The sequence below is a fragment of the Carica papaya genome, chromosome 3 (assembly GCF_054855325.1).
Source record: "Carica papaya isolate Zhongbai chromosome 3, ASM5485532v1, whole genome shotgun sequence".
Lineage (NCBI taxonomy): Eukaryota > Viridiplantae > Streptophyta > Magnoliopsida > Brassicales > Caricaceae > Carica > Carica papaya.
In genome coordinates, this window is record NC_142311.1 from 3,451,539 (window position 1) to 3,476,972 (window position 25,434).

Genomic DNA, 25,434 nt, shown 5'->3' on the forward strand with positions numbered 1-25,434 from the left:
CTAAAAGTTTTATATTAAGACAAATATGAAATTTAACCATCAATGCTTGTCCACCGCTAACTGGAAAACCACGACATTATTGATATGTCATGCAGTGGCCGATAGGTTAACCAACATCACCAACAAATAGATAATGCTATTATTTGAAATGCTGCAGAGAGTAGTACAGGTGAATCCCAAATAACTTGAGTGTCAGGAAAAGAATTTTTGTCCTGATTTCTTTGTGGAAAAACATGAACTACATAACCAATTATTAAAGAACAAATAAGGGTCTGATCTTCTGAGGTAACAACTCTGTACCTGCATATAAACGTAGGGAAATATGTACTTTTTCTCTTTGTGGGAAATAGTTCTGATGATCATAACCTGTTCCACAACCAGAAACTACTTTTCTGGGAAAGTTTGACCATGATAAGCAGCAGTTCAGATATATATATATATATATATATATATATTATTGTTTTCTCTTTACTCACAAATACCACGCAAAATCTTGAAAGATGATGATCTTCGGCAAGCAAAATGAATACAGGAACAGAACTCATCATTAGCAATCTTATGGAGATTGGTCTCTTTTATATGTAAATCTATTCTTTTTTTCAAGAAGAATCTCTCTTAAACAAAATATAGACAATTCACTGCCAAAGTTCTGATAGTTAAACGCAATTAGATCAATCACAGAATTATTGCAACTTCTCATTCCATAGTGGTTAAAACCGGCAATCATCAAAAAATGTCAACAGAAAATTACTGATGCTACTTCACTGGATTTCAGACCTTCAGAAAATACCCAAAGTTCCTTGCCATTTTAATGGGTTCCAAGTTTTTAGGAAAATTTAACCTAAACATACAGTGTTTATTTTTCCTAACATCTCAATACAGCTTTCCTATCAAAATTCTTAATGGATTTTCAACTGAACAAAAAAAAGAAACTAGCTTTTCATTAGACTCTTTGTTAAAAAAGAAAAAGAAATGGGTAGCTTGGGTTATCTAGACATAAATAATAATATGATTTGATAGAAGAAAAAGAAGTGCAGAGCACATAACGGACTATAACTGCGAATAAGAGAACATAAACTCAAGGGGAACAAGTTGCAGACAGGACCCACTACTTATTCTGCATATACATCTATACATATATTTCATTTTCCTTTTAGATTGAGATGGTCGGAACTGAGAGACATGGTTGTGTAGCAGTGAATAAACTCACCAAGTAATAAATCACTGATATGATGGCTAGTAGGCAAGCTTAGGATTACATCCACAATATCTTCAGGATAGAGTAAAGGAGTAAAATTTGAAGATATGTATATCCAGATATGACAATCACTATACTGATATTCAATACCTTTATTGCGAGATTTAACATATTAACTGAATAGAAACCTAAACCAGAATTAGGAGATATCCAACAGGATAAATCTGATATGGTCAACCAGGAATAAAGTAAATCATCAAAAAAGATAAGTTATGACAAGAATTCATCAGCGGATAGCAGGAATAAAGGACTAAAAAGAGTACTAACATAAAGTAGTTTAATGATAGCCTTCAAAAACTACTGAATAAGTAATAGGAAAAAGCAAATGAAATATGTGGGTCCAAGGTTAAATGGACCTAGTGGAGAGAGCAGAAGCATATATTCTTAACCATGAAGTTATATGAGAACCAGTTCCTGGAATCAAAACAGGAATAATGCTGCCGATTTACCAAATTATTGATTTCAACTTCCTCAAGTGGTTGGAAAAGGTTCAATTATCTAGGAGCACAGTGAAATAGCCACAAAAATTTAAATCTAAGACTTGTAAACACTTGCAAAAGGCATATAGAATCTCCACTATCATATCAAATTCAACCTTTGAAAAAACCAAAACAACAGACTTAATATTCGTTAATATGAGAGCTCTTGCTAATAGTCTGCAACAAAACATCAAAGCATAAACAAGGTAGAGAGTCCTACACAACCATCTGCTCCAAAAACCATATGCGAACGTGAGTATTATGAGTTTAGAATCCTTATCTATTCTATATCAATACTAGCTTAAAATTCAGAAGATTATCTATGACCTAACCGAAGACAAAATATAACAAAAAAGCATGCTCACTAAGAAACAAAAACAACATTTTCAACATTTGTTGATTCAAGAACAAAAGTTTAAGCATTACAATTGATAACATAGTTCCAACAACACCAACCCTGCAATCAAAAAGACAAGTGACATACTGCTAGACCATCTTATATATCACTGTACAAGCACAAGCCTATTATTTCCCATACCTCCTCTAAATTCCCTGTTACCACCACCACCACCAGCGGACGCACCTTCCTCCTCCGAATCCTCTATCCCCACTCCCTTTGGCACCGTTACTACCAGCTCTCCGTCCTCGTAAACTGCACTGGCGAGCTCCGGACGTGTAGATTCCGGCAAGCGGAACCGCCACATGTCCAGTTCCAGTTCATCCAGAGAAGAAAACTCGACAGACCCGTTAGCTCGAACCACGATTTTAGTAACCCCAGGATGAATTTCAATCGTGTAAGCCCTTACGTCACCAATACCATCGGTCTCGACGACGAACTTGAAGTATTCGGGACTCTCTTCGACGGACACGTCGGCGTCGGACCTGAAGGGAAGCTCGAGGACCCGACTGAAGATGTGGGGCAACCGCCGAAGTTTCTTGTGGGACCCACCGGTGATGGGTTGTCGGGTCTGGTGTCTGGGTGCGAATTGGATTGTGATGTTCCTCTTCTTGGGCAATGGGTGGATTTTCATTTCTTTGGTTCCCAGTTTTTCGTCAGCACTGGAAGCAGCAGCGAAGGAAGGAGAAAAGAAGCAAGAAAGAAAGAGAAGTGGGGTTAAGATAATAGTGAAAAAGAAGATGCTCTGGAAGGAAAGACGAGCAATTTCGATGAGGAATCGAAATCTTGACAGAATTTTGGAGGGGAAAAGGCGAAATCATAAAAAGGAATGGCAGTGAAATCGTTTCCTTTTAAAACATATTTGCAATGCAACAAATCTTTTAATGGGTTCTTTTTTGTGCGTGCCTGAGATTGGACATCCGCAAAAAGAAGAAAAGAACAAAACTTTTATAGCCAACTTTTGAAGAAATGAATCTGAGTCGAGTCTGAGGTTAGAGTTAGAGAAGAAAAAGGCTGTTCATGAAATCTAGAAATCTAATTTTTTTTTTTTTTTTTTTCCGCTTTCCTATCTGGGCGCAGTGATGAAGAGGGGAATCACTGATCAGATAGGGGGGGAAAAGGGAGAATGCAATAGCGCAATTAGCCCTGTTTTTCGATGAAATTACGAGGCGACCTTCCTATCTTTCTTTCTTTGTTTTTTTTTAATTATTTAATATTAAAAAAAGGGAGTTTCAGAAATTCTTATTTAAAATATATTATCTAATAAATATTATTTTTTGAGATCTAATTAATATTTAAAAATATAATTAATAAAAAATTAAGAATACAAGTAAATAATATGAGCTTTTTTTTGTGTGTGTGTGTGTGTTTTTAAATAAAAATTTCGTTATTTTCATCAAAATAAGTAATCATTTTAAAAGAGTAATGGAAATGGTTCTTCCTAAAGTCTCTTTAGTCTTGACATAAACACATCCATCTTTAATTAAATAGAAGAAAAAGTTTAGAAATTATAAACTGAAAAAGATTTTCATGAGTGGGAGAGATCCGTAGAAGAGTGAAGAAACACATGATTTGGTCACGTGTTCTTTATAATAATAATAATTATTATTATTTTGGCTTTAAATAAAAGCGAGCATGTGTTTTTGGTTCGTGGGTTACGATGGAGATAAAAAGGTTCTGTTTGGCATAACAAGTACCTTTTTTATTAGTTAAGTAAAAGGGTCTATTCCAATTGAATTCACTGCTCTGTGAAAAATATAGATCAGAGGTTAAAGTTTGAAAGGAACTGAAACCCTGATGAGAATAATTCCCATATAATAATAGTAGTAATGTATTTGAATCTTTCATTAAAATAAAAAAAAAAAAAAAAGAGGAAATACAAACACTTTTATAAAAAAATAAAATAAAAATGTAATTTTCCAACTTGACACGATTGGCTTTAACATGAAAACAAAGTTTAAAGAGAAAAGAGAATCAGACGTTGTCAACCAAAACAAATTCGTCCAAGAAAAAGAAAAAATAGACCCAGTAAACTGTATTCACCCTACATTGCAAAAGAAGAAAAAAAAAACCAATAATATTCCATCCTATCTTTTTATTTATCCTATGATGTTCTCGTTTAATTTTAAAAATTTATTGACTCTGGAACTAACCCATAAAAGAGAATAAGAGAGTAGCCATGAAGAAGCAGCAGGCCAGGGATCAGTTTATTATATATTTTGATTCATAGACCTTTTCAATTAGTCTTCTTGGCATATCAACGATAAGCTGGGTTGCTATGATGACTCACAGATAACCTGTCTCTGATTTTCTCATCTCCATCCCATGCAAACTATAATCATTGATATAATTAAGTCCTACAACAAGATGAGAAAATCTTCAAGAAATATGAAGAGACACACCCCGGATAAAGACAGAAAATGCAGGTGCCGGGATGTTTCCTGGAAAAGATGAAAAACTCTCTCCACGGGAAAAACTCTTGCATTTCCATACGCCTCGAAACTTGTCTTCACTTCATTTTGGCAAGACACGTACAGAATTGTCCCTTTCCACAAAGGTGTAACTCTTTTCTTTTTATTTCTTTAAAAAAATTCCCACAAGGCTTGGACCAAATATGCAAATGAACAAATGAAAAAAGATGACAGACTAGAATACTACAACCAGCAAATAAACACGGCATGCTCTTAATCTGACGGTTTTCACTTGAAAAAGAAAGGATTTAATTTTCTCTGGTTCAGAGGGCAACTGAATGTTGGCAAACTATTAACAAATGATACTAACACCCATCTATTGTTCTCGTCAATGATCAACTCTGCATTCACTGTCTCCACTAAAATCAATCCCGCGCTGGGGAATCATCTCAAATAAAAGGAAAAGCCTGTGCACATGAGGACGGTATCACTGTCCACCAATAGAATTTCAACGCCATTATTTTTGAAGGCTCAACCAGCAGCATATGCAATATCCCTCACTTTCTGGTGAATGGTTACTCATCAGATTCTTCTTCTTGCTCGGTTGAACCTGCAGCCACACTAACCAAATATTGCCCAAAGCCTAACATGCATGTTAGGTTTTAACTTATGATTCAACAGACAATTTTCACTTCAACAGCATGTGATATAGATAGTAAAGTGGCTGATTATGTATGCTGAGTATCCAAAGAAGCTTTCTGATGTCTCATTCGGCGCCGGCGATGGGCTCTTTTATGGTTACGGGAGAGTACTTTGCCAGCTGTGCCTGAGGCACCAGGGTGATGAATCTCCTCTGTTGTTGTGTATCCAAAAACACAATCAAAGGGGTCTACCATCAAACCAGCAGTTGAGTTCACCTGGAATGAGAACATATGTTGGATAATAAGATATTACTTTGAGAGAACATGATTAGCAGCCAAACTTCTTTCTACTGCTGCAACTATAACAAGAAAATAATTTCTATTTCAGATAAAGTATAAGAGCTTTCCTAGTGGACAAGACTACCTTCAAGTCCTAGTGCTACTTACATAGCATTCTTACTGGATATACATTAACAGACAATCGATTTTATTTCTAATAAGTTGATTACTAGATGTCACCATTGGTTGGTTTCCACCTGAATCCTAAACTAAATTAGGCATCAATTATTGGCAATGAATGGGGAAACTTCTATCATCTCCGCAGCTGATCACCAAAGTTTAGTATTTTCTAATCCACAGGCCAACAAGTACCCCAGTTTATATAGCTGGAGATCGTTCCTCACCACTCTGGATGACTGCTATGCCTTGGAAAGTCATTCACAAAGGCATAGACACTTTCTCTAATCTTCATATTTGTCACAGATCCTATCAAGCTAAAATCAGTTCCGAGCACCAGATGAATGGTGTATCACTGTCCAGAGAACAAGATAAGTGTTAGTTGTCTACCATGGCCATTATAAACGGTACATCTTTGTCATCTCCACAGTACACAGGGACAATCAAACAGTTTAGTGCTTATGACTTTAATGGCCAGTTGGAAAGATTATGTCTGCATCCATAAATACAGAGCATTAAGCTGGCTACAGTTGCAGCCACAACCTCCCGTACAAGACAAACCTAAGGAAAATGAACCCTTGCTCTCATCGAGGCTGGGGTCCTTGTCAAATTTGTTAACATGTATTGTAACTAATGCTATCCCGTATCACCCATGTCAGCTCGACCTACACTTGAACAGATAACAGAAACTAAACAGGATTTACATGACCTACACCAAGACAACTTTCTGAATTTAACTGCAGAAAATTAATGGAAACGCATATCAACTACTGCATGAGGATACACCTACAAGTTACCAGAAACTTTTTAAGACTGAATACAGAAAATTAATGAAAAACACGAATTAACTGTTGCAGAAGATATATATTTTGATACTAGAGAAAAATCCTTATGTTAGCTTAAGTTTTGCCAAAAAGTTGGATAAAAAGACGATCCATGGCCAGGTTGTTTACAAACTTTTTGTTTGTGCATATTCTCTATTTAGGTTCTGAAAGAGATGAGACAATATCAACCATGAAGAAAATACAGGACCAATTTTAGCTCCTTTGAATGATCAATTGCTATGCTGATAAGTAAGGAGATTTGTATAGTAGAGGAAAACTGTGTTTCAAGTCAAAAAAGAATCACATGGATATTTTAATTTGAATATGCTTTTTGTACCAAGAAGATGGACAAACTTAAATAGGAAAGAAAAGGCAATAAGGCATGGGTGTTGTGCAACAAAGGTAACCCAACCCAGATTGTGTTTTAGAAATGGCAATAGATGGATACTATAGAGCTAATCCTAAATGAGGTTTTGATGGAGTAATATGAAATGAAATGAGCTTAGTTTGTGTTTAGCTTCATTCGCTCATGTAACTGAATAAGGTGCTTCCATCATATACTAACTCCTTTTGAGAAATATGTAAATGGCTGCCCAAATAAATGAAATTGCTCAGTTAAACCAACTACCCAATTAGGTTATTTCAAATAGTTCCACTTCAACAAAACATACAACAAATGACCAGTAAACATCTCAATTTTGTTTAAAGGAAATAACCAATGTCAAAGATTGAGGAAACAAATTCGACAAGTAGCAATCATTGACAAAGATGTCTACAACATAATGCAATATATGATGTAATAAAAGAAAGTTTGTAATTATTTAAATAATTGAAATGATGTAATTAGAGTTCTATTATAATAGTGATCTCATATAATTAGAATTTTAATAAAATAGTAATTTTTTTATTAATAAGTTAAAAACTCTATAAATATCCCATGTATAACAACTTAAAGGGTGAAAATTAAAATTTATATTTTTTCTCTAAAATCAATATAGTATTAGAGCCAAATAAAACTATTTTATAATTCTAATTTCAGGATTTTTTTTTCAAACTCTAAAATAGCACAACTTAAAGGTGAATTATATTTTATAGTGCTTCCTAATAATCTTTTCCAAATAGGATTAAACTAAGAAATATTAAACAACTGTGATTAGGAAAAATTGTCAGTAAGGAAAACATAAACTAAATCCTATATGATTAAACTCCAGCTGAAAATAAAAGCCATATAATAATTAAATCCTAACTTTAGCCATACTATTGCAGTAATTTGTAGATTAGCTAGAAACAAAATTCCGAATCTATTTAGAATTCTAGGTTCATATCAATTTTCCATCAAAAAGGATTAAAAAGTAGAAAAAACCAGAATTTAGAGAAAGAAATGCTTCAACTCTATTCTAATAAATCCTCATTACATCAAATATCTTCATTTAGGCAAAAAGGGATGTCAAAAGATTTGGTAGCGATATTATCAATTAGACAAGTTAGCTCCTGGAGATTGACATTATCTTCTGTTCAACGAGAGGTGACACAAGTTCCCAACTTATGATTAGCACCTCTTTGTTCACCATCTTTGGACCTATGAGACGTGAAGGAAGTTCACCACTTGGATGGCAAATTGACAACTTGCCACCATCTTTGTACCAATCAAGAGTGCAGCCCCGAGTGCCAACTCACCAAAAGAAAAATGAAAAGAAAAGATACAACCAAACGACCTAAATCTAACTAATATGTCCTAAATAATCTATATAACATGGGACATGGAAATACAAAAATTAAATAAATATTATACAATCATTTTCTGACAACAAAGATCATTCCATCTTAGCTGTGTTGTCATTCAGCATTAGGTTACGGTTGGTTTATTAGGTTTCCATCTTGTTGATTAGGAAGCAGCATCAATATTTGAGCATCCAATTTATTTCTTTTTTAAAGAACTTATTTTTCTTTTTATAAATTCTCTACTTGCCCAACCACATTCATATACATTTAAAAGAGTGCTTTCTAATACTTACAGGAACTTGTTTTGGCTCCATACTGTACTTTTTCCCATTAGGGTCATTTTGCATGGTGTTCTGGGAACTGCCATGTGAATCATCAGCATTATCTGTCCTTTTCTCATGAAAACCACTATCAGTAAAAAAGCTCCGGGCACGCCATCTTATCACTGGGTCGTCTGGGTTTGAATCCTCATAAACTATCTCTGAAAAGAAATGCTTGGAGAGAAGTTTCCATCTCCAAGATTCACCCTTATTTGTTCTGATCATACTGTCATTTGAAAAATCATTCATGAAAACAGCACTTAGTGAATGGCGGAAGGTAAAAATCTTGAAACACACCCAAGTCCAGAAAAGAGTGAGGAATTGGAATACTAGAAACATGAAAAGAAGAGAAACACCAATAACAACTAAAAGCATATGTTTTCTTCCTCACATTAAAATCCAGAAAATGTTAAACTAATTTGTATACCTACATTTTGAACAATCATTAAGAATTCTTTCTGCTTATTATTTTTCTGCATATTGAGGAATTAATTATCTCCTGCTTGAATTTATGAATAATAGTGTTATTGTCTAAGATTTGGGTTAGTTTATAAGCGAAGGCAGATGAAAGAAAAAACAGTTGGAAGCGGCAATGATGCTTAGTTTTGTTGGTTAATAGTTTTGTAACATCTGTTTGTATTACCGAAACGTTGTTTTCTGAGTGTACAGGAGCAGTTTTATATGTTAGAAGATGCTATTGTTGGGGAAGGTAGGTGGTTATCTTATTAGAGGGTCATCACTAGCAGTTACAAAACTATAAGAAGCAGTTGTAATAAGTTGTAATATCTGGTACAAAAAAGACCAGACTGGAGGAAATTGAACATTAGATTCCAGACAAAAAACATTGTTTCATTTTTCTTTATGCAATTCAAGAGTTATCTCTAATCAGCCCTAAGGAAAAGCTTATCTAAATAGGTAGAAAAAGCAAAATCCAGAGCAAGAACACCAGTCTGCTTCAGACTTTGTCCTAAAAGGTCTAGTCACAAGATTAAAATCACTAGGACCAATCATTTGGTGCCCAAAGATAATGTCGGACTCATGTACCATCCAACAACAACTAGACATTTATAAAGATGTATCAAGGATTGCACTTGTGATAGTGTTTAAAGCAACCAAGACAAACTCGACTAAGAATCTCGGCAATAATCAATCCTATAGATTGGTTGAACCAGTGTGACCAATTTTTCCTTCATCAACATACACCATGACATGAACAAGCCTGGTTAGCATCCTAATCATCTCAAAGTTATCACTTGATTATGGTTCTTAAAGATGGAACAAGATCAACCGGATTTATCATAGGAGAAATTTAAGAGTTACTGAATCCGCATTTTGGACCTCCAATCTGTAGCAGCAAGTTTGACGAACTGGCCAAATCACGTCAAGATGGGTCCATTTAGGATTACCAACATCAATCTGAACAGTTGTCGGCACAGGCTGAATCATTAACATCAGAACAAGAGGTGCAACTCTTTATCAGAGGACTCCAAGAATATATAGTAATTGAAGTTTACTGCAAGCACCAGGAAATCTCACTTCTGCCATGGGTCTTGCGCACTTCTGTAAGGGGAGAGGAAGATCAAGTTAATATGTTAAGACAAAACTAGCAGTGACATAGAAACAATTAGTTTCTTCTTCCAACCAAAAGTATCAGCTCCAGTTCCTTTTGTGAAGTGTCTTTCCTGAGCAGAGATGCAAGACAGGAAAGCCCATGGACAATATTTCACTTGGGGTGAACGATACATTGTGAGCTATTGGTGCAAAATACTCTTTTGGTTAGGAAGCATAAATGAATTAGTCCTTCAAGATTCAGACGATCAAAGTGATTTCGCCCCTAAACTTTCACAGTTTGAGTGGATTGATGGCCTGTAATAACAAGGATAGGAATCTTTGGTTCCTACATCAAACCCTCTGTTCTGGGTCAGAAAATTCCAATTATAATCAATTTTGTAATTACTCATAGTTTTATTGATTCTTTCCTTGTGTAAGAAATGGGAAATTCCATTGGATGAGGTCGTTGCTGCTAATGGGGAAAGATTGTGAAGCTTGGGTGTGTGTAAGACAGCTTGGTGCATACAGGAAGTCATTTATTCTCTGCTAATCTCCTTTTGTTGCCTTTAGGTGGGTTTGGAATTATTCTGGGAGTCAACTAGTTATGCACGCTGCATTCCATAAATTGGGATTTCAATTTAATGCAAATGGCATTTCTCCACACGGATCAGGAAGTAGAAATATTTGGGGCAAGAGATTCCAGTTTTTATTCGTCTGTTTTGAGATCAACAATTTTGATAGCAGTGGACTGACAAGTAGAAAAGGCGTGCATATTGTCAATTTCTTCTCCATTATTTGTCAATCATTTTGATTTGCCACCATAACAATTTGTCATTCCTTTTGGTTTGTCACCATAACAATTGCACGACCACCAATTACCACTAATAGCAAGGTAGGAACCAGCCTACTGGTGGCTCGCCATACTGTTACCCCCATTTGCATAAAGATTAGATTGAGCATCAATGTGCATAGAAGCAAGCACAACGGGCAATATGACCAAGTCAGTCTCCTTTTTCCTCTCCAATTCTATTGGTCGAAAAATAATATGATATGATTATTGAGCTTTGAACGATAAAAAAGCCAAAGATTAGTTTTTAATCCTAGTTATTGTAGAAAATCTTAGAATAAGAATAGTTTAGTATTTACTATTTTTACACAGGTGGAATGTCCACCATCACCACCAAAAATTGGTTACATTTGTTGCTTATTTTTTTTTTCTCTGTTTTTCTCTCATACCCTCACCTTTGGCGTGACATCAGGGCAATGAGTGCCAATAAATATCACCTTACTTTCTCTGTTTTAAGCAAGCAAAGAAAGAAGAGAAGAACCTCTCATTTTATCTCTCTCAAACTCTGCTTCCATTAAAATCTTCATGGTATCAAAGCGCCTCTGATCCAGAAATCTCCTTCCGCTTGCGCCAAATTCTTCAATGGCCACAAATGACCGAAACTCTTTATCACCCGAAGTTATTTCGGGTACGTATCTCCCCAACTCCATCAACACTGGAATGGTGGAGTAACATTTATCGTTCATCGCCAGCCATCGACTCAATAGCGATAATTACATCCAATGGTCGATGTTTGTGCAGCTATTCATCTGAAAAAAAGGACAGATAAATATCTCACGGGAGAAGCTCCAGAACCTCCATCAAATGACCCCCATGCTCGGACTTGAAAAATTGACAACAGCACGGTCATTACCTGGTTGCTAAGCTTCATGACTCCCGAAATCAATGAAAATTTCCTCTTGTACGAGACAACTCACGAAGTCTGAGAAGCTGCTTGTGAGTTTTACTCTAGCCGCGAAAACACTTCAGTAATTTTCGAAATCGAATCCATTATCCACGAGCAGCGGCAAGGTGAGCTTAACGTTATTCAATATTATAACTCTCTCATCCGCAACTGGCAGCAACTCGACGTCTTCGAAGATCATCAATGGAGCTGCCCAGAAGATACTAAGAAATACAGAGAAATTGTGGAGCAAAAAAGAATCTTCTGATTTCTCACGGGGCTCAACAAAAGCCTAAATGAAGTGCGGGGCCGAGTTCTAAACACGAAACCACTTATGGGTATTCGTGAGATCTTCTCTAAAGTTCGGCAAGAAGAAACCAGGAAGAAATTGATGTTGGGAGAGCCTCAGTCGACTCAGCTGAGTGAGAATGCTTCTGCTCTTACTTCTCGCGTATCTGATTCCCATAAAAAGAAAGGGCGTCCGTTCTGTGAGTTCTGTAAAAAGTTAGGGCACGTTAATGAGAAGTGCTGAAAGCTTCATGGGAAACCAGGAGAGAAGAAGATCACCGAGACACCTCACGGAAACTTGGCAACTTCGGAAGAGCCCTCTGTTAAGCCCGAGATTGCTCCCTTCAATCTAGAATAAATGGAGGCATTAGTGAAACTTTTTTCGTCGAAAATGGGAAGTCTGAGTAATTCCTCTGCCTCTATTGCCCAAAAAAATAAATACCATTTGGTTTATCAGCATGGTTCCAAAAAAAAATCATATTTGGATTGTAGATTCTGGGCATCTAACCATATGACAGAAAATCAATCCTTGCTCTATGATTATCTTGAATATAAAGAAAATTTATTAATTAAGACTGCTGATGGTTCAAGTTCTAGAGTGGCAGGAATTGATTCCACAAAAACATCATCCTACTTGACACTCAACTCGGTTTTTTATGTGCCTAATTTGGATTGCAATTTATTGTCCATAAATAAATTGTGTAAAGACATAAATTGTATAATGAAATTTGACAATCATTCTTGTGTATTTCAGAACCTGGTTTCGAGGAAAACGATTGGCAATGCTATGATGGATTCAGATCTCTACTATCTTGCAGTTGACCCCCCTACCTCAAGTAGACAAGCTTCTAATGCTGTATGTGTTAATTCAGTTTCTATCGATTGTTCAATCGATGATCACACAATTATATTATGGCATTATCAATTAGACCACTCAAACTTTTTGTACTTAAAGCAATTATTTCCTATTTTATTCAAGAATAAAAATCCACTTTCATTTCAATGTGAAGTGTGCCAATTTTCAAAACACACTCGCAATTCTTTTCCTAATATACTATATAAACCTGCACAACCATTTGCTCTAATCCATAGTGATGTTTGGGGAACTTGATGAGTTAAAACTATTACTGAAAAAAAATAGTTTGTATCTTTTATGGATGACCATACTAGAATTACCTGAATCTTTCTTATGAGAAAAAAAGTCTAAAGTGAACCAAATATTTCAAAAATTTAATACTATGATTCAAAACCAGTTTTACACCACAATACAAGTACTAAAAACCGATAATGCATGTGAATACTTTAAATCCACCCTAGGAGAATATCTTAATAATTAAGGTATCCTCCATCAAATATCTTGTGTATACACCCCACAACAAAATGATATAATCGAAAGAAAAAATAGACACATTCTTAAAGTTGTCAGATCATTGATGTTTACAACCCATGTTCCTAAATTTTTGTGGGGTGAAACCATTCTTACCGCTACCTACTTGATCAATCGAATGCCCACTCGGATACTAAATTTCAAAATTCCTTATAAAGCTCTCCTTCAAGCATTTCCAAAATCTCATGTTTTAAACATTATCTCATTGAAAATATTTGGCTATACCATTTATGTTCACATTCACACTCACCTCAAGGGGAAACTTGATCCAAGGGCTCTTAAATGTGTGTTTGTTGGTTATTCCTTAAATAAAAAAGGATACAAATATTTTTTCCCAGGTATTCATCGTTTTTACAATACTATAGATGTAATCTTTTTTGAAAATCAACCATTTTATCCAACAACTAATATTCAGGAGGAGAATTTCACTCAAAAATATCAGTTGTGAGATATAAACCCTCTTCCACCTCAAATCCCGTTGACATCTTCCTAAAATATTCATATCCAGAAAACTACAGAAAAACCGGAACCCACCACAAATACTAATGACATCGATACTGATTGCACATTACCTTCAAAAAGTTAGCTACAAGTCTACACAATGAGAAATAAGACTCAAGATAATAGAATTCTTGAATCAACCACGCAAAGTCATGAGTGAACTCTTGGACCGAGCATTCTTAATACTACAGGTAATGAAATTTCTGACTGAATGGTTAATATTGACACTAATGCTGAACTTCCTATTGCTTTGAGAAAAGATGTCTGGTCTTGCACCATGCATCCCATACAAGATTATGTGTCATATGACAAGTTGTCTCCAACATACAATGCACTTGTTAGTAAGCTCGATAACAACATTATCCCAAGAATTGTTCATAAGGCACTTGAGTTACCAAAATGGAAAGCTGCAATCCAAGAAGAGATTACAACGCTTGAGAAGAATGAGACATGGGAACTATCTAATCTACCTTCAGAAAAAAAGCCTGTAGGGTGCAAATGGATCTTCACCACAATGTATAATTCTGATAGAACTGTGACCCGTCATAAAGCTCGCCTTGTTGCCAAAGACTTCACTCAGTCATATGGGATTAACTATCAGGAAACGTTTGCCCAGTTGTTAAACATGACAAAATACGGGTTCTATTCTCCTTGACGCTCAAACCTTAGTTGGCCTCTTCATCAACTGGATGTAAAGAATGTTTTCCTCAATGGAGATCTAGAAGAAGAAGTTTACATGGAAGTCCCTCTTGGACTTATCATTGGGTCTAAGAAGGTATGCAGATTAAAAAAGGCTCTCTACGATCTTAAGCAGTCTCTGAGAGCATGATTTGAGAAATTCTCAAGGGCAGTAAAACAGATTGGATGTGTTCAGGGTCAGTCTGATCACACACTTTTTGCCAAAAGCAGTGTTACGGGGAAGAAATCTATCCTAATTGTATATGTTGATTGTATTATCTTAACAAGTGATAATGATGAAGAAATTCTGGAACTCAAAAAGTTTCTACCCAAAGAATTTGAGATCAAAGATCTTGGGTTACTTCGATACTTTCTTGGGATGGAAATAGTTCGATATAAGAAAGGTATCTTTGTTTCACAACGCAAATATGTTTTAAATCTTTTAAACAAAACAGGTATACTTGGTTGTAAACCTGTAAGAACATCGATGGAGTCCAACGTCAAAATCAGTCTAAAAAATGATAGCAAACCTATTGATAAAGAGAGATACCAGAGACTTGTTGGCAAACTTATCTATCTTGCTCATACTAGATGTGATATCAGTTTTGCTATGACACTGTAAGTCAGTTTATGACTGAACCAACTGAAGAACATATGAGTGTCATTTACCAGATTCTAAGGTACTTAAAGATAACCCTTGGTCAGGGGTTGTTCTTTCAGAAAACTATAAATAAAGACATTGAGATCTTCACTGATGCTGACTGGGCAGAATCAGTGACTGATAGAAGATCAACAACTGGCTACTGTAGATATGTGTAGGGCAACTTAGTCACTTAGTGAAGTAAAAAATAGTCAGTTGTATATAGAAGTAGTGCTGAATCTGAATTAAGATCTCTTGCTCATGAAATATGTGAAGGTGTATGGCTGAAGAAGATTCTATCTGAACTAAATTTTTGTATTCCTAATCATATGAAACTCTGGTGTAACAATCAATCAATTATCAGTATGGCCAAAAATCCAGTGCGTCATGATAGAACTAAACATGTAGAGATTAATCGTCATTTCATTAAAGAGAAAATAGAAGACAAGACCATTACCCTACACTATGTTTCTACTGATCTTCAGACTGCTGATATCCTTACAAAGGCACTACCAACAGGAAAATTTAATATCATTGTATCCAATCTAAGATTACTCAAAATATATGTAAACTAAATTGAGGGAGAGTGTAGAAAATGTTAGAATAAGGGTAGTTTAGTATTTATTCTTTCTGAACAAGTAGAATGTCCACCATCACCCCCAGAAATTGATTACATTTGTTGCTTATTTTTTCTTTTTTTGTTTTCTCTCACACCCTCACCTTTGGTGTGACATCAGGGCAATGAGTGCCTATAAATGGCACCTCACCCTCTCTGTTTTAAGCAAGCAAGAAAGAAGAGAAGAACATTTCATTTTATCTCTCTCAAACTCTGCTTCCATTAAAATCTTCAGTTATCAATGAGTTACTAGAGGAATTTGTTTTGGTGCTTTTCGATGATATTATTATTTGTATTCCTTGGACTACCCACATTATTAATATGTAACTAATCTTTCCCATTCCACAACAACATTTTGTTTTTCTTAAAAAGTCAAAGTGTTAGTTTGGAGAATTGCAAGTTGCATATGTGGGCCATATTATCTCATTTTGATGGTGTAGCCACTGATCCAAGTAAAATTTCAGCAATCTTACAATTGTCACTATCTTCTACAGATGGTGGAAAATGGGGATTTGTTGGGTTTACAGATTATTACAAAAGATATGTCTGCAATTATGGTGTTATTGAGGCTCTACTAACCAATATGTTGAAAAAAAATTCTTTTATCTGGAATTAGGAGGCGATTCAAGCTTTTGAGACTTTAAAGAAGAACCTCATTCCTTGCGCTTCCTAATCTTTCCATTCTTTTTGTGGTGGAATGTGATGCTTCAAATATCATAACAAGGCTGTCCAACAAGAAGCTGGTAGGCCTGTAGTATGCTTTAGTCGACCTTTTGCAGCCCATCATCACCATTTACCTACCTATGAAAAAGACTTAGTTGGCCGTTCTAAAGCAGTAAGATGTTGGTGTCTTTGTTTATCATGGATATTTTTTATTGTCCACATGGATCGCTATAACTCAAATTCCTTTTGGCGCAACAAATCAGTACCTCTTTTTTTTAAATAAACAACAGATCAGTACCTTGCCTCGAAAACACTGTTTGAGTAAGCTTATGAGATTGGATTTTAAAGTGGAATGTCAAGCTCGTAAAGATAATGTGGTTGTCAATGCCTTCTCTAGGCAAAATGAAGATCAAAGTATCCTTTAAGTTATTTCTATGTCTCAGTTGTCTCTTTTTGATAATCATACCCAAGGTCTCTTTCATTCTAGAACTACAAATGTTAGTTTTGTTGGATTCAAAATGGTCAAGCTTCTTCTCCTTGGCCTTTCAATGACAATTTATCTTCTATAAACATAGGGTCTACCATTTAGCTTCATCACCCTTAATTTCAGCACTAATTCCGGTAACCTGTTCTCAATTCCACAAAGGGTATCAAAAGACCTTGAACCGCATCTCAACAGCTTTTTATTGGTCAGGCATGAAGAAGGTCCAAGATTTTTTGTTCTTGTTTGGTTTGTCAAAGACAAAATTAAACCCTTACAACTAGTCATTCTCCTTCAAAACCTCATATTACCTACTTCTATTTGGTCTAATATTTCACGCATTTCATTGGAGGGCTTCCATACTCTCTTGATAAAAGTGTTCTATTGGATGTTGTTGATCCATTCTCCAAGAATGTCACTTTATTCCATTTTTTCATCCATTTACTGCCATGAGTATACCATGTTTGTTTTTTTATTATATCTTTTATTTGCATGGGTTACTAGAATCTATACTACTAGACTGAGAAATCATCTTTGCTAGTAAATTTTAGACATGACTTTTCCTTCTACGTGGTACTTAACTTTGTTTTCCTTTGGCATATGATCCCTATAGTGATGGTCAAACCAAAGTGAACCATACACTAGAGATGTACCTCTGTTGTCTCACAAGTGATCATCCTCACAAATACCTTGATTGGTTATCTTCGGCAAGATATAGCTACAATATGGAGTCGCACTCAACCTTACAATCCACACCTTTTGACCTTGACTACAGTTGTTGCCCACCTTGTCTGTTGGATTATTGTCTAGGGTTGTCCAAAATTAAGGCAATAGATGCAAGCTCAAGAACTGACATGACATGTTAAAGTCATTACATAACAAGCTACTACATGCTCAATCTTTATAAAGAATCCTTATGATACACATCATAGGGAGGTTTCTTTTCAAGTGGGTGACAAGGTCTTACTCTGTTTACAGCATTATCATCAATGACCTGTTGCCGGGTGGCATAAGAACAATATTTTGCCAAAGTTACATGGCCCTTTTACAGTACTTAAGTGGGTGGGTCCAGTTGTATATCATTTAAATCTTCCTACAGACAGTTTCCACATCCTGTTTTCCATATCTCTCATCTCAAGAAATTCCATGATGACATTTTTGCTGACTCTACATTTCATGCTCTTCCTCAGAACTCACTTCTGTCAACTCCAAAAGCTATTCTTGATCTTAGTGTGCTTAATTGTCAACCAGAAGTTCTTGTTCATTGGCTGGGTTTATCTCTACTGAAGCTTCTTGGTGATCCACTTATTCCTTGGTATCCTGCTACCCATCTTTAGTAAAACACTTTTCCAAGGGAGTGATTGATGTTATGGATCAAAAACTTTGGTTAGTTTATAAGCATAGCCAGAAGAAAGAAAAAGCAGCAGATAGTGACAATGGTGCCTAGCTTCATTGATCAATTGTTTTTAAGATCTGTTTGTATTATCTAAACTATGTGTTTACATTAGATAGGGCATATTAGAATGCATAGCAAGTAGTTTGATATGTTAGAAGATTCTATTGTAGGGGAAGTTAGGTGGTTATTTTATTTGAGGGTGGTTATTGGCAGGAAGCAGTTGTAATGTCTAGTACAAAAAAAAACCAGATCGAAGGAAATTGAACATCAGATTTCAGAAAATTTTGTTTCTTTTTTCTTTATGATATTAGATTGGACTTAAATAGTAAAATGACTCATGTACTACTCATATTTTTCTATTTAAACTCTTAAATTTTTGTTTGTTCCATACAAACCACTATACTTTTAAAATGTTTTTAAATAAGCACTAACAGGAATTAACTTACAGTTAGCCGATGTCGTGTGTTCAGGCACATGTCGTTGACTGGCAACCTGTTGGTGACGTGGAATTTTTTTCCACGTCATCCTCCAACACCATCACAGTAGATTGTTTTTTAGAGACAAGATACCTCTTGATGGCACACAGCTATAATAGGAATTTATTTATTGTTAGATTATTTTCAATTTATTATTAAGAATTTTATAAGAGTTAAGAGTTTATTCTTATTTGTATAATTTTCTATTTGTATTAAGAATAGCATTCTTAATTCCACTACATTTCTATTTCCTAATCTAATCCTACTTAGCAAAAGTTACTTAGTGATTACTATAAATATCTTTATAATTTCCTCTTACTGATTATTCAAGAATTTAATAATAATTTTGAGAATTTACCATCAGGTGTGATGCCTAAGAACCCAAGGTGTGATATTAGGTTATTCTCCAAGTCCTTACTAGACAAATAACCCTAATTTGTCCTACATCACTTCTTCACTCGACACACACAAGCTCTAACCTAATATCCAAAACATTAATTCGGTGCTTGAGAAAAGAAGCTTGACGAGAGAGAGAGAGAGAGTATGAGGAGTAGAGAGAGAATCACGAGCAGAGAGAAGCTTTACAAAAGAAAGAGGGCTTGACAATGCATCCACTGTAGAAGCAAGCTCGAGGATGCACTATATTGGACCAACATTGCTTGAGGAGAAAAGAAGCTTGAAAAGAGAGACAGGCTGCACGAGAAGCTTCAGGAGAATCTACAGGAGATGAAAATTATAAATCCTTTCATATTATATATAAATCCTTATATATTTTAGTCTATAGGAGATAAAAATTATTTAGTGAATGTGTATAATGTGTATATATATGTATGTAGTGTGAGTATTCAAATGGAAGTGAGATATATCATGACGTATAACCTCATGATGACTTCTCATAAATGTCATTTTGTTGCTACATATGCTGTCAACTTCCCCTATACAGATAACATATCTATATAAATATATATGTTTTTTATGGTGTCTTGTTAATCCAATTACAGTCGTATACCCAAATCATGTAATTGGGTAGGATATATTCCTTACCCTCCAAATAAACATACAGCTGAATAAATAATTAATTAGTACATATATGATAATTGGCTCTAATTTTATTAAATAAGAGAGAGCAGGCACAGGCGACCCATCTGAAGTAACCTTTCAGTACACTCCATAATTATGACTTGATTAATGTGTATATGAACATAAGCAATCCATAGTTATGACTTGATATATATGTATATATGTACATACATAAATATATAGGAAATTAGAATCAGGGGAGAACTCGTAGTGCCCTATGCTGCTCTCTTTGTATTGTATGAATATGGTAACTAGAGTGAATTTGCAGAGAGACAAAAAAAATGGCGGAGGCAGATTCCCTCATGCGGCTTCTCTCTCCTGTCAAGCTTCACGCTCCTTAAGCAACGGTAGCCCAACACAGCACGTCCTCCAGCTTGCTTCTGTAGTGGGCGCATCCTCAAGCTATGTCTCTCTCTTGTAAAGCTTCTCTGTGCTTGTGATTCTCTCTCTGCTCCTCACACTCTCTTCAAGCTTCTCTCTTCAAGGACCAAATTAGCATTTTGAATATGGGGTTAAGGCTTGTGTGTGTCAGGTGAAGAGGGATCTTATCTCTAAAAACAATTTAATGTGATGAAGTGGAAAAAAAATTTCCACGTCATCAACATGTGCCCAGTCAATGACATATGGTTTTGACTAAAAGCAATAGAAACATTTAAAAATAACAAAAGAAAAATAAGGGATTTAAATAAAAAAGTACCAATAGTACAGGGCCCATTTTACTATTCAAGCCTACTAGATTGGTAGGAAGTACTTTGATACGTTAGAAGATTTGATTGTAGAGGAAGGTAGGTGCTTATCTTATTTGAGGGTAGTTACCACAAGGAAGCAGTTGCAATATGTGATACAAAAAGACCAAATTCAAGGAAATTGAACATCAGATTTCAGACAACAAAAATTTGTTTCTTTTTTCTTTATGAGATTCAAGGATTCTCTCTAATGAGCTCGTAAGGCTTCATGCAAAATAGGTAGAAAAAGCAAAATCCAGAACAAGACCTAATTCCTGCTTCAGACTTTGTCTTAAAAGGTCCATGTACAAGATCAAAATCTCAAGGTATTTATCCAAGAGATCCGGGCAATGTTTTGCAAAGCTTTCTTAATTAACTTGATATTGGCTTTTCTTAAATCTTTGCTTATGAATATTTTCTAATATTTTCAAATAAATAAATAAATATCATTTCTTATGTGGTTTAGAGAATTGAAATTTTGGAATAAATTAGTAAATGATAGCGGGGTAACCTACATATTTGCTAACTCTCTCTGCATACGAGTTCCATCTAGCCCCAGAATATGATCAGTGCATGAAATTAGGGACTTAGCAGATCTCCACAGTGCAATGTATGCAGCAGCTCCTACAAAAAGGAAAGAATTTGATCATAGAATTTCTTTTTCTTCAAATATGAGCGAGAGAGAGAGAGAGATGAAAGATGGCTCCTAAATAAAGGTAAGAATCTGATCACAGAATAGTTTTCTACTTCCAACTTGAAAGAGAGAGAAAGGGATGCAAGTGGAATCAACAGCTTGTTCACAAAGGTAAGGCCTGCTTACTGAAAATTTTTACTAGAAGATATTTATTTAAAGAGAGAGAAATATGATTTTCCAAGCAATCGAATTTTAAATGAAGGAGAATTTCTAATCAATCAACACAAGCTGCAATTTTTTGGACAAAATAAATAATTGTGTATTTCCAAGGCCTTCCACAAGCAGGCAAATCAATAATCTCTTCCATATCACCAATAATTTTTAAACGGAGGGAAGATTATATCTATCTGTGTACAGAGAGAGAGAGAGAGAGAGTAGTAGCAGAAATCTTACCAGCTACAAGGTTAACTCGAAACAAAGTACTTAGCCTCCTTGTTGCTGTAAAAAAGATTAAATAATATTAGAAGAGAACAATAGGTAGAATAATTAGCAGTTACAGCAGTTTGACATGAAGAATGTCTTCATACTGGGGAACTGGAAGAGAAAATTTATATGAAGATTCCTGCAGGGTTTGCAACAGGAGGAGAAAAGAATAAGGTATACAAATTAAAAAAGACATTGTATGGATTTAAACAACCTCCCCAGGCATGGGTTGGGAGATTTATCAGAGTGATATTATCCATGGACTGATGGAGTCAGGAAGACCACACCCCATTCACCAAACACTCAAGAGTCCGGGTGGGGCACATCCCTACTGGTGTATGTAAATGATATAATTGTTACAGAAAATAATGAAGATGAGAAGATGATTCTCAAGCAGTGTCTGGCTAAACAATTTAAGATTAAAAAATTAGAAAGATTAAAATACTTTCTCAGGATAGAGGTGGCCTACCATAGGTTTGGATTATTTTTTTTTTGAGACAAGGTATCAAGTGGGTAACACCAATTTACAAAAAAAAAACCAAAATTCACAATTCTGTTAGTATATTAATGATATTTCCAAAATCCTCCATCATATAAATGTTATGAAGCAACATCAAAGAGCCAAAATAATAAAACTACCTATCCCTAATCTTAGGCGTCTCACCCTCAATGTCCTCAAAAACCCTACTATTCTTTCCACAAAACCCAAAAAATAGTTAGCAAAATAAGCTTTACAAATTTTCTCTTTTTACATAACCCTTCCCAAGCCCAAATCTCATCTCTCACAGTTCCCACTATAACCCAGTTAATCCCTAATAATCCATAGACCATTGTCCGTAATTCATAAGCTACTGGGCACCAAAGAAGAACATGATTACACGACTCCGCAACTTTTTTGCACAAATAACAGTCATTCACCATAATTTTGCCTCTTGTCATTAGCTTGTCAATCATCAATATGCATTCTTGCCCTGCCTCCCAGGCAAAGAAAGCTATCCATGGAGGCACCTTCCCTTTCCAAATCTGATAAGTAGGGAACCTAGTGACCCCACCGACACTCTTCCCACCAGAAATTATAATAGGACTTAACAATGAACTTTGCATTTTGCTTTAACTTCCAAGCAATCTGGTCCTTGTTTTGGTTAACATGCACCATAGATAATAGAAATAGGAATGCTTCATACGCTTCAATTTCCCAATCATTAAGATTCCTATTCACATTCACAATCCATTCCCTGTTACTATTACCTTCTCTTTATGCGTCCTTGATAACCAATTCTTCAATTGTGCAATGGCAAAGATCCTCGGGAAATACTTCTTAAGACTTCCCCCATCCACCCACTCATCCAACCAAAACTTGATTCTGTTCCTCCTAGCTAACTTCTAGCTAATGCAATTCTGATGTTTTGGCCAATCCATCAATATTTTCCTCCATATTCTTTCAAAAAAAAAAAATCAATATTTTCCTCCATAATCCTATACCATGCAGTCTCACCACCTCTCTCCTGGCCCCTCCATCATCAATCCTCCCCCAACGGGCCTCAACAATACTCTTCCATAATTTGTCCTCCTCCTTCATGTACCTCCACATCCATTGACCTTGTAGAGCTACGTTCGCCATAACAAGAGGTTTCAAGCCCAAAACCCCTTGTTCAACTGGTAACTTAATATCATCCCACCTTAAACTTCACTGCAAATTTCTTTGCTAACATGGATGGATGAATGTTTAAAACTGTTTTGCTTATTTGCGTAATCAGTAATGGGCCATTTGAAATAAACTAAAAGTTACTAGATCATGGACAAGAAGTAGGAGGCCGGCTGCATTGGTTGGAGGGCTTAGGTAACTAACACCTTTACGGAATGGAAATGTAAAGGATCATGATTTGTATAATCTCATTGTCTTCTGGCTTTTGTCTTGGTAGTAACCTTTTTTATGTTCTTCCGAACTCATTTGCAAACATCTCACACAGTCTAGAGTTTAAAGCCAAGCCTATCGTGGTCGCATAAAGCCAGGACGTGCAGTAGATCCCCGTGCTCGCACACAAATTTTTTTAACTTTAAATCATGGAAATTTCAAAAATAATCAAGTCAAAGTTTTATTTCTAAGAACCACGATTGCAAGGAGAACTGGCTAGTTCTTTAGACAGATTTGTGTATAGAACAACTCTACCTCTAAATATTTTTAGGCGCAAAATAAAATTTATATTCTTCTAAAAAATAATTGTGGTGTTCTCATTCAATTGTCAAATAAGCACCATGACCAACCAAGATACCTGAAGTTGAGGACTTCTAAGGAAGAAGGAAATAAAATGCTGTAGGTGGTCATATAAGATCCCAAGTTGACGACAGTCGCGACAGGAACGAAAAACCGTACCTGCCCATACAGCAGCGCTCCCAATAAGGGCACTAGCGGCTGATGTCCTGAAAACCTTAGCTTGGCATCCCAGAAGAATATTGATTTCTTCACGGGTCATCTTCTCCTACAAATTTTTTATAAAAAAAAAATTAAAAAAACATTTTAAAAATTTCAAATATTGAGGTAGAAAACGGTATGGAGACCTTACAAAGTAAGAGGCAAAACAAAAGAGATCTAAAAGCAAGGTTCTGAATAAGCAGTAGGAACAGAACCAATTAATAATGACATCCAGAGAAAATTGTAGCAAAATCTAGGGTTAGAGGATAATGTAGCCAGAAGAAAAAATTGAAATGAAGATATGGTGCTGAGTAAGTACCGGTTTGGACCTGAGAACTTGTTCAAGTTCCACAATAGCAGCTGCAGCTCCTGCCATAGCTTTCGGATATTGAGCTTCACCAAAGCGAAAATCAAAAGAGAAACCGATTGGGAATTTTGTGAGAATGCGTCCTTCTCCTGTTCTAACTTGCAGACTCGCAGTTGAGCTTGGGAACTCTCATTGCGAATTTTCAATAGCAATTAATAATTAATATTGAATAAAATTATTAAAAAAAAAAAACTTAATGTTTAAATTCCCATCAAATCTTTTATTTTAATAAACTATTTTTAATAACTTTTATTATAAAATGAAATGCAATTAAATAAAATTTTATTATTATTATAAACTTTATTAATCTTAAAATATTTAGATTGAAAATTATAATTTAAATTCTTAATTAATTTGCTTTTATTTAAAATAAGATTCAATAATATAAAAAATTACTACTACAAAAATAAAATAATTTTTCTTATCTTAATTCTATGGAATGGTTGGACCCATTTATATTATAAATTCTTTTCAAAAGATTATAAGAAATAGGAGGATAATAAGAATTTTCATAAAATATAAATTAAAAAAAAGGGAATGCATGTATTTTAAAATAACTTATTGTTTATGTTCAATTAATTTTTAACTTATTATTTTTTTTTTCATATCACAATAACATTATTATTGGTAATAAATATTTTTCTAAAATTAAATTACATAATAGTGATAAATCCAGAAAATATTATAATCCAATAAATTTATAAATATTAGCATGAATTATTCTGAAATTAAAACTGAGATAAACAAATGGATTTCTATATTTTCTATTCAATTTTAAATTTCCAAAGCAAAAAGTTTTTTATGAAAAAAATAATGA

The 25,434-nt window shown here is 35.0% G+C and overlaps 2 protein-coding genes across 3 annotated transcripts; both read right to left on the reverse strand.

Annotated features, from left to right (window-relative positions):
- Window positions 1-2,082: 2,082 nt before the first annotated feature.
- On the reverse strand, window positions 2,083-3,234 carry LOC110814082 (uncharacterized). Its single transcript, XM_022041422.2, has one exon. It carries the CDS (start codon window positions 2,766-2,768, stop codon window positions 2,241-2,243), a length of 528 nt encoding a protein of 175 aa, XP_021897114.1. The 5' UTR covers window positions 2,769-3,234; the 3' UTR covers window positions 2,083-2,240.
- A 1,579-nt stretch (window positions 3,235-4,813) lies between these two features.
- Window positions 4,814-24,765, reverse strand: LOC110814087 (uncharacterized). 2 transcript variants are annotated; one of them, XM_022041426.2, is made up of 6 exons: window positions 24,570-24,765; window positions 24,212-24,317; window positions 21,808-21,852; window positions 21,236-21,344; window positions 8,482-8,734; window positions 4,814-5,462 (listed from the first exon to the last, which is right to left on the reverse strand). In XM_022041426.2, exons 1-6 carry the CDS (start codon window positions 24,624-24,626, stop codon window positions 5,274-5,276), a joined length of 759 nt encoding a protein of 252 aa, XP_021897118.1. In that variant the 5' UTR covers window positions 24,627-24,765; the 3' UTR covers window positions 4,814-5,273. The 2 variants fall into 2 exon arrangements, with proteins under 2 accessions (XP_021897118.1, XP_021897119.1); XM_022041427.2 differs by having other exon boundaries at window positions 24,580-24,762.
- Between the last annotated feature and the right edge of the window lie 669 nt (window positions 24,766-25,434).

Excerpts from the sequence above, each read along its gene's own strand:
- LOC110814082 (XM_022041422.2), bottom strand. The coding sequence starts at position 2,768 with ATGAAAATCCACCCATTGCCCAAGAAGAGGAACATCACAATCCAATTC.
- LOC110814087 (XM_022041426.2), bottom strand. The coding sequence starts at position 24,626 with ATGGCAGGAGCTGCAGCTGCTATTGTGGAACTTGAACAAGTTCTCAGG. Across the intron at positions 21,853-24,211 it reads GAGCGCTGCTGTATGGGCAG|CAACAAGGAGGCTAAGTACT; the intron begins GTACGGTTTTTC and ends TCTTTTTTACAG. Across the intron at positions 8,735-21,235 it reads CAGAGAGAGTTAGCAAATAT|TATGATCAGAACAAATAAGG; the intron begins GTAGGTTACCCC and ends TTCAAATGACAG.